Source organism: Eublepharis macularius, chromosome 9, assembly GCF_028583425.1.
Source record: "Eublepharis macularius isolate TG4126 chromosome 9, MPM_Emac_v1.0, whole genome shotgun sequence".
NCBI lineage: Eukaryota > Metazoa > Chordata > Lepidosauria > Squamata > Eublepharidae > Eublepharis > Eublepharis macularius.
The window spans coordinates 85,793,121-85,808,507 of NC_072798.1; the positions used below are offsets into that span (position 1 = coordinate 85,793,121).

A 15,387-nucleotide genomic window follows, 5' to 3' on the forward strand; every position below is an offset into this window, starting at 1 on the left:
ATACATTCTATGGCAATAGGTAGTACTGGAAGTCTAGATCTTTGACCTTTACAACAATGGATCTCAGCATGAAAAAAACAAGAAAGCTCTCTGAGTTCAGCTAGCAGAACACACTCATTTTACAGGCCGTGCAGATGACAAAAGAGGTAATGATGCACACTGTTTTCAATCCCTTTGAAGGCACTCATGCACAAGACCCACTGAAATGAATGGCAAGTGAAGAGCACACTCCTGTGACACTGTGTTCACAATGCAGTACATTACAGATGTGCCCTCAGAAAGGAATACACTTTTAGATTGGATGCAAAACTCCGTGAATAAAAATACAACACAGCATGTGGATTAGACTTTTTTTTAATTGCATAAATAGTAGTGCCTCCGTTGTTACAGTGAATAGTTTTAAAAAGGAACGGAAAAAAGAAAATTGTCCTGGATCCTCTTCTTTCTGGAAAATAAATTGTAATAGATTAAAATAGTTTTAAAACGTATGTTTATTTGCTACCAAGTAATCACATCAATCTTTGTTGGGTGAGGAATTTTATATATACTCTCCAGTATTACCAAGAAGCAGGGTAACAAGAGGTATTGTAAGCGCTAGAACTGAAAACCTTGCAGTGCCATCCTAAGCAGATTCATGCCCATCTAAACCCACTGAGGTCTATGAGTTTAGAAGTGTGTAACCAGGGCTATTTTTAAGCGGGAATGCGGTGGAACGGAGTTCAGGCACCTCTTAAAAATCGTCACATGGCCAGTGGCCCCACCCCCTGATCTCCAGACAGGGGAGTTTAGATTGCCCTCCGGGCCAAGCAGCGCAGACAGCAATCTAAACTCCCCTCTGGAGATCAGGGGGCGGGGCCATGTGACCATTTTTGCCGAGGGCAATTTAAACTTTAACCCCCTCTTGTTCCAGCTCACCCAAAGTTATGTCATTGTGCGGTCCCGAGTTCCACCACCTTTTTCCCCAGGGAAAAAGCCCTGGGTGTAACTGTGCTTAGGACTGCACTGCAGGTATTATGTTCAGGTTCAACTCCCTACTAAGCCACTTACATGCAAAGGCATGAAGGCAAAGTATTCTAAGAAAGTTCCTAGTTAGACTTACTTCAAGATCTTTGATTGTCTCCTGATGATTCAAGAACCCTACAAATGGGTGGGGGTCAGCCATGAAATTTTGGTTGAGGGACTGTTGCCTTCTGCTGCCTGCACCCTAGTACAGGTTTCAATGTGCCTACACTGTTGATGACCCTCCTGGAATCTACCTGCCTTTCTGTATGCCTTCTGAGTATCTTCCCTTTGTTTCCAAATGAAGCTTCTAACATTAGGGCCAAATTAGACGTGACTGCATCCATGGGTTTGACCTGCAGACACTGCCACCAACTGAAAGTCTAATTAGGTGATCTAAAAATGCTGCAATATCATGGTGCATTGTGTGCAATTGGTTTGGAGGTAGGAGAGGTGTGTGTGTGGTGCCCTCAAGTCAGAGTTGACTTATGGTGACCTCTGGTGGAGTTTTCATGGCAAGAAACTATCAGAGGTGGTTTGCCATTGCCTGCCTCTGCAACCCTGGTCTTCGCTGGAGGTCTCCCATCCAATTACTAACCAAGGCCAACCCTGCTTAGCTTCTGAGATCTGATGAGATCAGGCTCACCTGGCTATCCAGGTCAGGGCGGTAGGAGAGGTATGGTGGCAAATATTGTTAAATGCTATTATAATATTTTTGGTGTTTGGTTTAATAGCGAGACATAGTGGAAGAGAGAGGAAATGTCTCTGAGAATGGTTGCTGTAGGCCTGAACATGATGTTCAAATGATGTGTGGTGATTGCGCTCTAGATAATCTGCATAATGGGTATCACACCCTTCCTTCAGTGTAATGGGCATTCCTGTTTAGAAAAGAAAAAGAAAAATGCTGCAATGATCTGATCCTAATTGGGCCCACAAGGTGGCAGGACGGGACGCTCTTATCCCACCCCCCATTCCTGTTGTGTTGTGGGCCTGATCAGGATTGGGTCCTTGCAGCTTTTTAAAATTGCCTCATTAAGTTTTAAAACGGTGGCAGTGTACACAGGTTGGACTTGTGGATGCCATCCCATTTATCAGTCTCCTCTGGATGGATCTCTTAACTATTGATTCTGATTTGAATGACAATAGCCTATGAACGACTGATATGTAACCAATCCTCCTCCAACTGGTCCTCCTTGAACCCTGCTTAAGTTCAGTCAGCACTGGGGTCTATGTCTCTAGATCTAAACTCTCCTCTGTCTGGAGATCAGGGGGCGGGGCCACCAGCCATGTAACCATTTTCAAGAGGTTCCGGAACTCTGTTCCACCGTGTTCCCACTGAAAAAAAGCCCTGCTCATACAGCTAATGTTATTTTCAATCAACAGATATTTTGATCTCTTATAGTAACAACGTTTTGGTGAAAATTTGGGGGAAAAAATTGGCAGATGTCACTAGTCACATTAATAATTCTAGTCCCACCTCCATTTAATAAAAGGATAATAATATTACCTTTGGTTAAGAATGCAGAATGTAGCTTTCCTGAGGACTCATTCTCCAGTCCTAGAACATGTATAACTAAGTACCGAACTCAGTGCTGTGATTTTAAATGGAGCTCACGGAATTCAGTGCAACTGCATGAGATGGCACTACATATTCAAGGAGTTAATAACTGTTATTTAGTCCAGCTTGGGACAAAATAATATTTCCAAATATTAACAGCCTGTCATACGGATAAAATTTCAATAGGACTGGCTCCAGATGACTTTGAGGTAGGGTACCTGTTCTGGTTTTGAGGCCAATAGCAGGCCCACTGATAGGGTTAATTACATATAAGACGGGACAGGTTCCAATCAAAGCTATATAATGAGGGAAACCCCAGGAACCTCACATTTGACAAAAATATATCAAACAACTTTAATCACAGATATCCATCTCATTCTATAAGAATACAAATATACAAATTTAATTCATGTGATAATATACAATTCATACAATTCATACGATAGCCCACACTATATATGAACACAGCTGAAGTCCATACAATAGGACTAGGCTCGAGACCCGTGTAAGTCCAGTATATAAGTATCAATAAGTAGCTAATGCACCAATAGCGAGTCCCAAGTGGCTGTAATTCCTGTGTAAATTTCAAAACGACTGCTGCCACGCTACGCGTGTAGGAGCCCCGATCGGGACTCTCAACGAATGGTGCGTAAATTTCAAAGCGGCTGGATCCGCGCTGAAGGTGCCAGAGCCCCCACTGGGTCTCCCGGCAGATGGCAACGAGCCCGCCAGCTACAAATGCTCGTTTCGGAAACCCTTCTTCTTGGCCACCTTATAATCCTGTAAATATTATGATATTTTCATTCAAACAGCCGCATTTATTCCATATTATGAACAGGAAATCAATCTAATGTACTTACATAACAGTCAAAAGCTCAGTTTTCCGGTGGGTCAGTCTGTGCCGACACTTTCACTCCTTAATCAACGCTAATTACAAGCAGGTGTTTGTCTATAGTGCCATATCCTTTATATACCCCTACGGAACATCTCTTAAAGTAACAGTGTACATACTAAGTTCTAATATAATAGGAGTTAATGTAAGAAGACAAATAGACAGATTATAGGAACACTGTAAAATTGATCTCACTGTTCAATCCATTAGGTGTCAAACAATTCATTCTATGAATCCATTGGGCTTCCATCTGCAATAATCTGGTGTTATTTGCATTGTCAACCTGGACCACCTCCAAAACTGAATAGCGAAGTTCCCTCTCACTATTATGATGTTTCATAAAGTGATCCACCAATGGGGCTTCTAAATTTTTTGTACGGATCCTAGACAAATGTTCTCTAATTCTTACCCTCACTGGTCGTGTAGTACTGCCCACATAAAGCAAAGGGCAGGGGCACTGGATGATGTATACCACCTGTGGTGTAGAACATGTAGAGAAACATTTGGAGTAAAGTGGTCTGCCTGATTCGGGATGGAGAATAGAAGTTAAAGGAATGCTCAGGGGGCACACATTGCAGTGGCCACAGTTATGATGTCCAATTGGTAATGAGGACGGAGCAGTGACTTCCCTGAAGTCTGAATGCACTAAAACGTCCCGCAGACTTCTAGTTCTTCTAAATCCAATTTTTAAAGGTAAGTCACATCCCGGGATCTCCTTAAGAACATGCCAATACTTCTTGACGATACTGGCTATATTGCCAGATAAATGAGAAAATTCCAGTCCCCACGTCAAACCTTTATTCCCTTGACTCCCCAAATCATGTGGGTGTAACAAATCTTGTCGTCGCTTGGCTATGGCACGATTTAAAGCGTTTCCTACTATTGCTTCCGGATAACCTCTATTCCTGAAAGCTCTGTACATATTCTGTGCCTCCCATCTAAAGTCAAGGTCATTTGTGGAGTTCCGTTTCAAGCGGAGGAATTGCCCATAGGGGATATTATTTTTAAGATTGCGTCTATGAAACGATGAATAATTTAAATAGGCAGATCGGTCAGTTGGTTTCTTATATGGTCTGACTCCCATCCTAGTGTCCGATTTTTTATATACTACTACATCCAAAAATGCTACACATTGGTCATGCCCTTGATAGGTAAACTTGATATTCCGATCTAATTGGTTCAACCAGTTCACGAAGGCATTGACTTGGTCCCGCCCCTTTAAAATGAGGAAGACATCATCAATAAATCTTTTCATAAAAATAATATTTTCAAAAAAAGGGTTGCTATTCCCATTCAGTATGAGACGTTCTTCTAAATCTGCCATAAATAGATTGGCAATGCAGGGAGCTGCCGAACTGCCCATGGCAACTCCCTTGATTTGATAGTAGAATTGTGACCCAAAGCGAAAATAATTTCTTTCAAGAATGATATCTAATAAGCTCAAAAGGAAGGAGGTGGGAGGATGGTCCGTGCGTCTAAGAAGTAACACACTCTCCACTACTCTTCTAGCCTCCTGATGGGGGATTGAGGTGTACAAGGCTTGAACATCCAAGGTCACCATGTAAGCATCACTTGGTATCCGTAGATCTTCAATAAAGTTAATGAACATGGTGGTGTCCTTGATGTAAGTGGGTGTCCGAGTCACTATTGGTTGTAATATCTTATCCAGGCAAATGGCTAGGGGCTCCAGAATAGAATTCGAACCTGATACAATAGGACGTCCCACAGGAGGTCGGGTAGCCTTATGAATTTTTGGCAGGCAGTAGAACACTGGGGTACGTGGATTCTTGTTAATCAAACACTGATGCAATTTCTGTGAAATGTGATCTAATCCCAGCGCTTCATCCACAACAATCTTAATTAATCTGGCAATTTCCTGTACTGGATCCTGGTCAATTTTCTTATAGAAATTTTCATCAGACAGTTGCCTATTTATTTCCTTCACATAATCTACCGTGTTCATTATAACAATTCCCCCTCCCTTATCAGCCGGTTTGATGGTAATGGTCCTATCGTTACTCAGATCTCTTAATATTTTATTTTCATCTACATTCAGATTGTGCCATGCCCTTCTATTCTGTTTCTCTATTGCCATGACGTCCCTAGTGACCAATCTCTCAAAAGTTTCAATACACCCGTCCACCACCTTCGGGGTGAATGTTGATTTACATTTCATACCTAAGTTATCACTTGCAGTTTCTCCCTCGGTTGTTCCAAAGAGTTTCCTAAGTTTTATCAAGCGGAACAATTTGTAAAGGTCCACCCGTGTATGAAATGAATCATATTTCGGTGTAAATACAAATCCCAGTCCTTTATTTAATAATGACAGCTCCTCTGGGGACAAAGTCCTACTTGATAGATTGAAAACTAGGTTCTGTATTTCCCCCGCTTGGGGGGGCGTCCTCGCCCTAAAAAATTTTTATTCTGGTATCTGGGAATAGTTCTATTACGCAAGGTACGTTCTCCTTGCTCATCACCAGACTGATCTGTGTCTGATGGATCTGTGGTCTCGAATTCTGATCCTCCTTCAGGTAGTTTTGCCCAGGTCACTCTTTTCTTGGGTTTAATCTCCTTCCAGTCATAAATGTTTCCCGAACTATAGTCTCGTTTATCACGGCTTATTTTTTTTAATTTCAACTCCTTTAATTTATTCTCACAATCCTTCACCAGTTTGTCAATCTCACTCGTTCTCTGACGAAACTCCTCGTCAGTATGCGTTATTTTAAGTTGTTCCTTCAGCTGTACTATCTCGGTATTCATATCGTCCTTCTCCCTCGCAATCCTCTCTATGAGCAAGAGCATGAGGTCGAAGGAGCATTTATTCAGAATGGAAGCCCAACGTTTCTTGAATGTTTCATCGTCTCTATACATGCCCGGCGGCTTATACATTCGCAAGCCCCTCGGAATAATGTGCTCCTTACAATATTCAGTTAAAGATGCCGCATGTAAGCATAATTTTGTTTCTTTAGTCATTCTTTCTAATAATAAGTCCCAATCATGATCGCGGGTAGGGGTAGCCCCCTGATGGGAGGATATGGATGGAACAATAGATAAAATTTTTTCCCTTTTGTCAAATGTGAGGTTCCTGGGGTTTCCCTCATTATATACCACTGATAGGGTTGCCAGGCCCCCTCAACCTCCGGACTGGGGATAGGGGCCTGGCACTTACCTTGGGGGAGAGGGGGTGCGCGCACGCAAAGCGCATGTGCGCCCCCACAGGAATGATGTCACTTCAGAAGTGACGTCATCGCACAGACCCTGGGAGCACGTCCAGGCTCCGAAGGGACTCAAAATGGGCCCGATCTGCACTGAAATGGGCCCGTTTTTGAGGCGCTGCGGAGCACTTCTGTGCTCTGCAGTGCCTGAAAACGGGCCCGTTTTGCTACGGATCGGGCCTGTTTTGAGGCGCTGCGGAGCGCTCGACAGCGCCTGAAAATGGGCCCGTTTCAGCGTGGATCAGGCCTGTTTTTGAGGGGCTGCGGAGCGCAGGAATACTCCTGCATCCCACAGCGCCTGAAAATGAGCCTGTTTTGCCATGGATTGGGCCCGTTTTCAGGTGCTGCAGAGCGCAGGAGCACTCCCGTGCTCTGCAGCGGCCTTGATCCGGGCCAAAATGGGCCCAATCCCAGTGGCTGCTGCACACAGGAGTGCGCCGCGGGGAGCCTGCAGGGAAGGTGCGCACCCCTCCACTGGTTAGGTAAGTGGGGACGGGGAGGGGGAACAGGGGTGGGGGATCCCTCACGCCCACCAGGAGTCTGGGATTCCTACCGACTGAAGAGATTTGACAAAACTAAATAGCCAATTAGGTCTCTAGCCTCTTGGGACAGGACATTTTCCTCCAGTCTTGTTGGCAACCCTATGCTTCTTTTTATAAGCCATTGTAAGTGATATTTTGGGTCTAAAGAGCCATTTTAGGTCCACCCAAGTGCTTGGGACATGCCTGGCAGGATTTTTTTTCTTTGAAGTTGCAGATACCTGGATGACAAATCGTCTTCGAAACTGCCTCTGTTTCAAATACAGTTGGCCATACAGCATGGGGAGTGCTGTTCAAGCATCCCAAGTCAGGTACACAGATCCAGAAGAGTGAGCCGCAAAATAGTAAAGAGTCCAGTAGCGCTTTTATTGTAGCATAAGCTTTCAAGAACCACAGTTCTCTTTGTCAGATTCATCTTCCTACTCTTTTTTTAAAAAATTGCAGTTGTATAGATCCAGAGGCTAAATTTAGCATATACCCAAGCTATCACTTGACCTGGCAGAGCTCCAATCCAAATTTATTTTGATCATACTGCAGTCCTTTCACAAATTATTTTAGAATGCCTTGACACATCACACTATTAACAGAAATGGTCATCTTACTTGTCCACTGAATTCAAAGATAGCAGTATAACACATTTAGTGGCAAATATGAGTTCTTAAAGCTTCCCATCAATGAGAGTGGTTAGTGTTGGACTAGGATCTGGGGGGCCCAGGATTGAATTCCCACTCTGCCATGGAAATTTATTGGGTGATCTTGGGCCAGTCGCGCTCTCCCTGCTTAACCCACCTTACAGGGTTATTGTGAAGGTGAAATGGAGGAGAAGAGCATGATGTTGTAAGCCGCTTTAGATCTCCATTGAGGAGAAAAGCAGGGTATGAATATTAAAATATGTAAGTTAATTTGCATAAACTCAGCCATTCTGGGGACTAGAAACAATATAACTGATACGGAAATACCATCTGCATTGAACTTAAATCGGAATTATTAGTGGCACCTGTGAACTGCCTGATTACTTAAACTCCTAATGCATTATTTTAGAAGTGCAAGATTTGGGTCCAGTAGCATCTTAAAGATCATTTCCAGGGTATCAGCATTTGAGAGTCAGAGCTCCATTCGTCAGATACCACTTTTAGCAGTATCACTAGCACTTAGTGCTTAAACTGCTAATGTACAATTATACCGCATTAGTTTTTCTAAGTTCATATCCTGGGTTATGCTCCCTCTTGGAAAAATGTGCTATAGTATTCGCTCAGGCTACTGTATAGGTTATCCCATTTTATTGTCACAATCAGGGCTTTTTTTCAGCGGGAACACAGTGGAACAGAGTTCTGGCACCTCTCGTGTCCAGTGGCCCCGTCCCCCTGATCTCCAGACAGAGATCAGTTCCCCTGGAGGAAATAGCCGTTTTGTAAGGGGCCCCATGTGTTTCTCCCTCATTTCCCTCTTGAGAGTTCCACCACCTCTTTTCCCAGAAAAAAAGCCCTGGTCACAATAACCATCGAAGACTGGAATTAATCAATTTACTTACTTCAAGGTGAATCAATGAGCTCTATGGCTGAGGAAAGCCTGAGGCTGCATTCAGATGACAAAGACAAACGCTATATTTTTCATGATGAAAACCCAGTTGGTTTACTCTTGGGCTCATGAACCCCCCTTCCTCCCTTTGTGCATGGAGTTTAGATTGAAGACTTCTTGAGCTATCAAGTCTTCGACTGAAATGTAGTTTCTTGTGCTGTTCAAATCTGGTTTAGAAGGATGGTTCGTGGGCAAGAAAAGAATTGTCCAAGTGCCTGAATTAGGCTGCCACAACTAATGGAGTCTTCCAAAACTTGGATGTTAATAATCTCAAAACACATCATGCTTTCCAGAAAAATACCCCTAAACTTGCAAATCATGTACAACAGAATGAAAGCATCAGTTATGCTGGACTGATTACCTAACTAGGATTAAAACAAAAAATCTGATCTGACTATATCTTACTGTCTTTCCCATCACTTCCTCATGAGAATTCTGTAACATGGCTGAAGGAAGAACTAGCTAACTGCTTAGGCGTGAAGAATAACAGCTGATAGGAGCTTACTTTGGTATAAAGGAATCATTACAAATAAATGCAATTAGAAAGCTAAGGCTGGAGCATGTAGTTCTGATTAAACTGTATGCCATCTGCCCTCTTGTTTTTAAAAGTGGCAGTTGAGCACATTTTGGGATAAGAACTGGTATTTGGAAAAAAAAAAACCCGGTATGTTCATTCAGTCTTTGCTAGATGTATTGTCGCTTTGGACACATTCAACACAAAATGATAAACTCTTTTAAAACTGTTTCTAAGGCACCCCCAGAATGTTTAATTTCACATTACTTGTACATTGCAGATAATGACCCTTCTCTTCACTCTGATGTCAGAGATGCTACAGAAACAAAATCCTTTCCCTTGCCTGGAATTATCTCAAGATGAATCATGACTCTTCTGAGCCCCATAAGCCCAGTCTGGAAAGGACAGAGGTGAGAAACGTAAAGCCAGGTTCAGAAATCTCTGCCATAGCAACGCCGGGAATAGCAAGAGAATGAGCAGAAAGCCCTGAAGCACAAAATACAAACCATGAAAAAGCATTTGTATGATACCTAATTATACAATAAGCTCCGCATTCCCCTGGATTTTCATACTTGGCCAGAAGCCCGTTAAAACATTTCTTAGCTATTTGTTTACTCATTTGCTACTTCTGTCATAGAAACAAGAAGGTAAATATCTATCAGTTGAGGAGGAGACACCGGAGCTTTACAGAGAAAATCTTCTAATCATATTTGAAAGGGGGACGTATGACATTTTTATCTTGCATTTCCATTTTGTCTTAATAAGCCTGTGAAGTAGGTTAGGTTAGGAGAGAGAAGCCAGCCTGCGGTCATCCAATGAGCTCAGGGAGAGAGCAGGATTCAAGTCCCAGTAGCACCTTAAAGACCGACGAGATTTCCAGAATAAAAACTTTTGCAAGCCACGCTTAAGGGAATTCGACTCCAGAAAGCTCACACCCCGGAAATCTAGCTGGTTTTCAGGGTGCAACTGGACTCGAATCTTGCTCTTCTCTTGCAGACCAACAACTACCCTCCTGATGTTATCTTTATGGCTGAGAGACGATCTGAACCCAGGTTTTCCCTGCCCTAATTTGACAATGTCAGCACAAGATCACACTTGCTCTTGCTAGAACTCTCCTAACCCTGAATTTTGAAACTCCCTCATCACTCTGGAACAGCGTTTTTCAAACTTGTAGGACACTTTTCCGAACTGACTTTTCTGGTATGAAAAGAAATCTTGTGCATTGTAGAACATTCTGGGATATGTTTTAATAAGCACAATCAGTTCACGATGAGTCAGAGGAAGGTTTGTTAGGCCTCATAGTTATCATCTCTGACCTGAGAGTAGGGGTGTCCTTCCTCTGCCCCCCTTCCCCCCATGCCCACTTACTTGGCTGGTGGGCGGGGCACACTCCCTGGGCAGCACAGTGTGCTCCCGTGCCCACAGCGGCCCAATTTGGGCTGAATCGTGCCCTGCAGCGGGCTGATCCAGTCCCTTGGTGAGCGTGGGAGCACTCCCAAGCCATCCTTTGACCCATGCAACGACATCACTTCCCAGATGTGCCATCATTGTGCAAGCCAGGAGCAGCGTGCATGCACATGCTGCACGTGCACACAAAACTAGGACCCAGGGGCACACTGAAGTAGGTGCTGGGCTCCCAATCTCCCACCGGGGAAGTCAAGGGGCCTGGCAACCCTACCTGAGAGGCCACCTTGGGGAACTTACCCTGTGGCCGTGCTTTGCAGTCCAAGATAGGTAGTTGTAGGCAAATTATATTTCAGGGATACTTGAATGTCACATCTTTTGTTTCACGGATAAAACTCCGGGGAACCCTAAGAGTTCCTAGCATACATACTGAAAACCAATGCTCTAGAAGTCTCAATGGCCAGGAATGATGGAAAGCACTGTAAAGATAAGATTTCCTGGGAGCAGCACCTGGAGAATTGGAGAGGGAGGAGTTTGCAGTGGCCTAGAGCGGGAACTTGATTGGCAAGCTTCTCCCTTCCCTCTGATTGGCCAGTCAGAGCCCGCCTTCAGGATGACAGGGTTGCTGACAGGATTTTTGGGAGAGTTGTGTAAGCATGACAGGGAAGGTCAGACAGGTTCCCCTCTGGCATGAGAGAAAAGAAATCTGTTGCCTTAACTGTAACATTAGTGTTTCGAGGGAGATAAGACAGAATTAAATCACAATTAAAATACCTTTAAAAGCTGTCCTAAACAAAAACAGTCTTCAGCTGCCTCCTGAAGCTAGAGAATGAGGGGGGCAGGTGCACCTCCCTAAAGAGATTCTTCCACAATAGTGGGCCTGCTACTCAAAAGTCCCTGTCCCCCACCAGCTGAGTTTCTTTGATTGATGGAATAGGCAGGACGGCCTCGCCCTGTGATCTTAACTCCTGGGCAGGAATGTATGAGAGAAGACGATCCTTCAGATACCCTAGTCCCAAGCCATGTATGGCTTTAAAGGATATAATCAGTACCTTGAATTGGGCTTGGGAGCAGAACAGTAGCCAGTAGGTTGCCAGGGTCCCTGGAGGCCAATGTGTGGGATGTAGAATCTAGGGGTTGGGGATAGCAGGGTACCCACCCCATGTGTGTGCACATGCTCCTGTCCTTCCTCGTTGTGCCAGAAAATGATGATATTTCTCCAGTATGACAGAGGAGTCATGGTGCACGTTAAAGCCAAAAGTTAATGGGAGAGCAGAAGAGCCTCATTGGCTGCCACCCTAATAACCCTTTTCCTTGGAGTAAAATGGGGCTTACTTCTCAGTAGACCTGCTGAGGATTGCTCCCTTAGTAACAACATGTAGACTCAAATGTAAAAGCTATCCTCTAACAATCTTCCAGTTTAAAGTAGAAACATGTATGAGCAAGGTTCTTGAGATCTACATTGTACAATGGGTACAATTGATACAAAGAATGTATGCAAAGCTTTTACAATGGGGGGGGGCTATACCACTTGCAGCAGTTTTGGAGACTGTATAGTTAAAGTGGTTCCAGTGGGACGTGAATGTTGACGTCAGTCTCCAAATCATCTATACACACACATGGCCCCACTAATCTCCGCCCCACCACGCTCTCTTCAAGATTACATTCACTTTTTCAGAGAACCCGCTCAGTAGTAGTCAATAGGCTTCCCCCCTCAATGCCCAGAACAATAGTTCTAGCAGTGGTCAAAGACCTGCAGATCCGAAGGGAAGATCACAGGCGCAGCCATCTCCTCATCTGTACCTGTGCAACTGAAACAAATCTGGGTTGGTATTCAAATACAAGACTAAGAATACAATCTAGCATCTCTTAGCATGTCCTATGGACAGACAGTGGAATGCCAGTTACACAGAGACAGGGTGACAAAGATCGCGACAAACTTTTCATGGCCTTAAAGGAAATTATAATCACTGTTAGCAGTCATGAGACAAGTAAGTGCCAGCTGTTGGATTGTGAGATGGAAAACCAGGGGAAATGAAAGCATTTCGGAGAACTAACAACCTGGATAGCCACCCCCTGAAGCAAACGCCAAAGAGCGGCGTGCTGGCAGAGCGACCAGAGCTCAGCCGGCCCCCACTGCGTCTGGCCAAGTCCAGCCCTCCTCTCTCCCCTCTGGCTTTCTGTTTTCCAACACACACCAGCTTCTTCACAGGTTGTTGCTGCACTTTTATCGGCACATGTGCCCATACAACTATCCGCTCCCATATCCGAAAAAGATCCAGAGTTAGCCGTGTTAGTCTGTAGCAGCAAAACCGAAAAGAGTCCAGTAGCACCTTTAAGACGAACCAACTTTATTGTAGTATAAGCTTTCAAGAACCACAGCTCTCTTCGTCAGATGCCTCTGACGAAGAGACCTGTGGTTCTCGAAAGCTTATGCTACAGTAAAGTTGGGTTAGTGTTAAAGGTGCTACTGGACTCTTTTCGATATCCGAAAAAGCAAGTGACAACTCCTTAAAGCTCCTAGCCTTTATGGTGCCATCAATTTTCTGTTTTGTCTACTCCTGGCGTAGTCTCACAGGAGTGGTGCTTCTGGGCCACCTCAGACTGTGCCGTTGGGTGGGAGGGCACAGATGACTGGATATTTCTACATGCAAACAAATAAAAATCCTGCGCACACAAAAAAGTCACTATTTAGGGGAAACCCAGGCAAGAACCAGAAGGCCAAATCAAGACAGGAGGGAATGGGCAATGATAGCTCCCTTGAAATGCGAGTGGAGTAAGCCACACAACATGCATCTGTGGAATGGTGCCTCTTGCATACATGTGGTTGTCTTATACTGATTCAGAAAACTGAGTCACTTAGCGCATCACTGTCTAGTCTACCCTGACTGGCAGACCTCTTCAAGGTCTCTGGCCGGGATAAGTCTTCCCCAATACTGGCTACATGAGATCTTCTTGCCTGAAGACATCAGCAACTGAATTTGCAACTTTTGGCATGCTGGTTTACCGTTGAGCCACACATCCTCTATATCCCCAACTGAATCGCACACTTCTCAAGACACCATAACATCAATGAAATCAAAGGAAAGAGACTAAGAACTGCTCCTTTCCCGCCAAAAAGGTATATTATGATCAGTGACAGACGGCTTACGGGTCTCGAATGACAGCCGCTTCCAGGAAAAGACCGGGTGTATCCAGACTAAAACGGCAATTTCTGTTGGCTCCCCCCCTGCTGCAGATCCCCCTCATGCCATTCCTCAGGGCCCCCTAACCCCCTGGAGCAGCATTCAATGGAGATCTGTGGGATGCAGTGGGAGGGGGAAGGCAGGAAGGGTGCCATTCTGGCACTGGAAAATTCTACCTTCTCTTCTGTGGGTGGTGGAGTACACTGAAACCACTGGCCCTAGGGTGATCAGAAGATATGACGTCACCCTCTCTCCCAAGGGGGACCGGGTTTATACTACACACTTCTCAAACTTTCTAATTTGCCATCCCATCTGCGGACTTATTCTCCTCTATGAGGCAGCTTTGCCCTGCCATCACTCCGAGTTTTAAAAGCTCTATTCACAGCGCTTCAAGCTTTTACGTTGTTATAACACTGCAACAACCATACAAAGCAAGGCAGACTTATTGTGACAGAGGGTGAGAGAGAGTGGCTTGCCGCCTAAGGATATTAGGAAAGAGCTGAGATTTGAATGTGACCTTTTGATTAACAGCTTAGCTGGTATCGCCTATCAAGTCTTAAGACTATGGTCTGTGCCTTTACCCGGCACATCTTTTTAAAAATAAAATCCCCAATCCCCTCCTGGGCATTTAGCAGCAGCATGACTGGCAACATTTCAACAGGTTCCTAATGTGCAGTGATGGGAAACAGCTTCACCAGTTGGATTTCCACCCATCAGTAAGCTGTTAACAGCTATTTGACAGGCAGAATGTTAACAGGGGTGGCGGTGGAAAAAAGAGCTTCACCTGCTGGACTTCCCTCTCCCTCATCTTCTAGCAGCAGTATTTCAACAGGCAGGCCTGATCTCAGAATGCATGGGGCCACAGCTGCACCTGCGGGATTTCCACCTGCCCTGGCCGAATTTCAACAGGTGGGGTTGATCCGGACACACAGCGATGGGAACTGGCTGCAACACTCAGGGGTTCTGCCCAGGGCCCAACTCTCCCGCTCCACGATCAGGCGGGGGCGCCGTGGCGGCTCTTACCGGCGAAGTTCTTGGTGAAGACCAGCGTGACCAGCAGGATGGGGATGAGGACGGTGCCGATGGTGACCACGCGGTCGAAGGGCAGCTCCAGCTTGAGCTGCAGCAGCAGCGCGGCCAGCGAGCCCACCTTGTCGTCCTGCGGCGCGGGCAGGATCAGCTCCTTGAGTTTCTCCCCAGCCAGCAGCGCCGTTGCCATGTCGGGATGGTTTTCGATGATGTGTTGCATAAGCGGGCGCGGGGCGGCTTTCGCTCAGCAGCCGGCCAGCAGGGGGGGACTCGGCCGCCGTCGCCTTCGCCCCCGAGGCTCGCGGGCTCCTGCCTGCGGGAGGAGGAGAACAGACAGGCGAGAGCCGGGAAGGCGCCCGTGTGTGTGCCGGGGCCGCAGAGAGGCACCGTTTTCCTGCGCCGGAGCAGTCCCTGGGGAGACTGCGGCACCTGCCGCCCTCCCCCCCGCCCTCCCCAAGCGCTCGTTCTCGTCCC

At 45.5% G+C, this 15,387-nt stretch overlaps 1 protein-coding gene across 1 annotated transcript in view; it reads right to left on the reverse strand.

Annotated features, from left to right (window-relative positions):
- PANX2 (pannexin 2) overlaps positions 1 to 15,142 on the reverse strand; it is a 29,247-nt gene extending 14,105 nt beyond the window's left edge. The window contains exon 1 of the mRNA XM_054989273.1: positions 14,908 to 15,142. Coding sequence (XP_054845248.1) covers positions 14,908 to 15,133 — 226 coding nt within the window. The 5' untranslated portion in view covers positions 15,134 to 15,142. The remainder of the gene's footprint in view (positions 1 to 14,907) is intronic.
- Between the last annotated feature and the right edge of the window lie 245 nt (positions 15,143 to 15,387).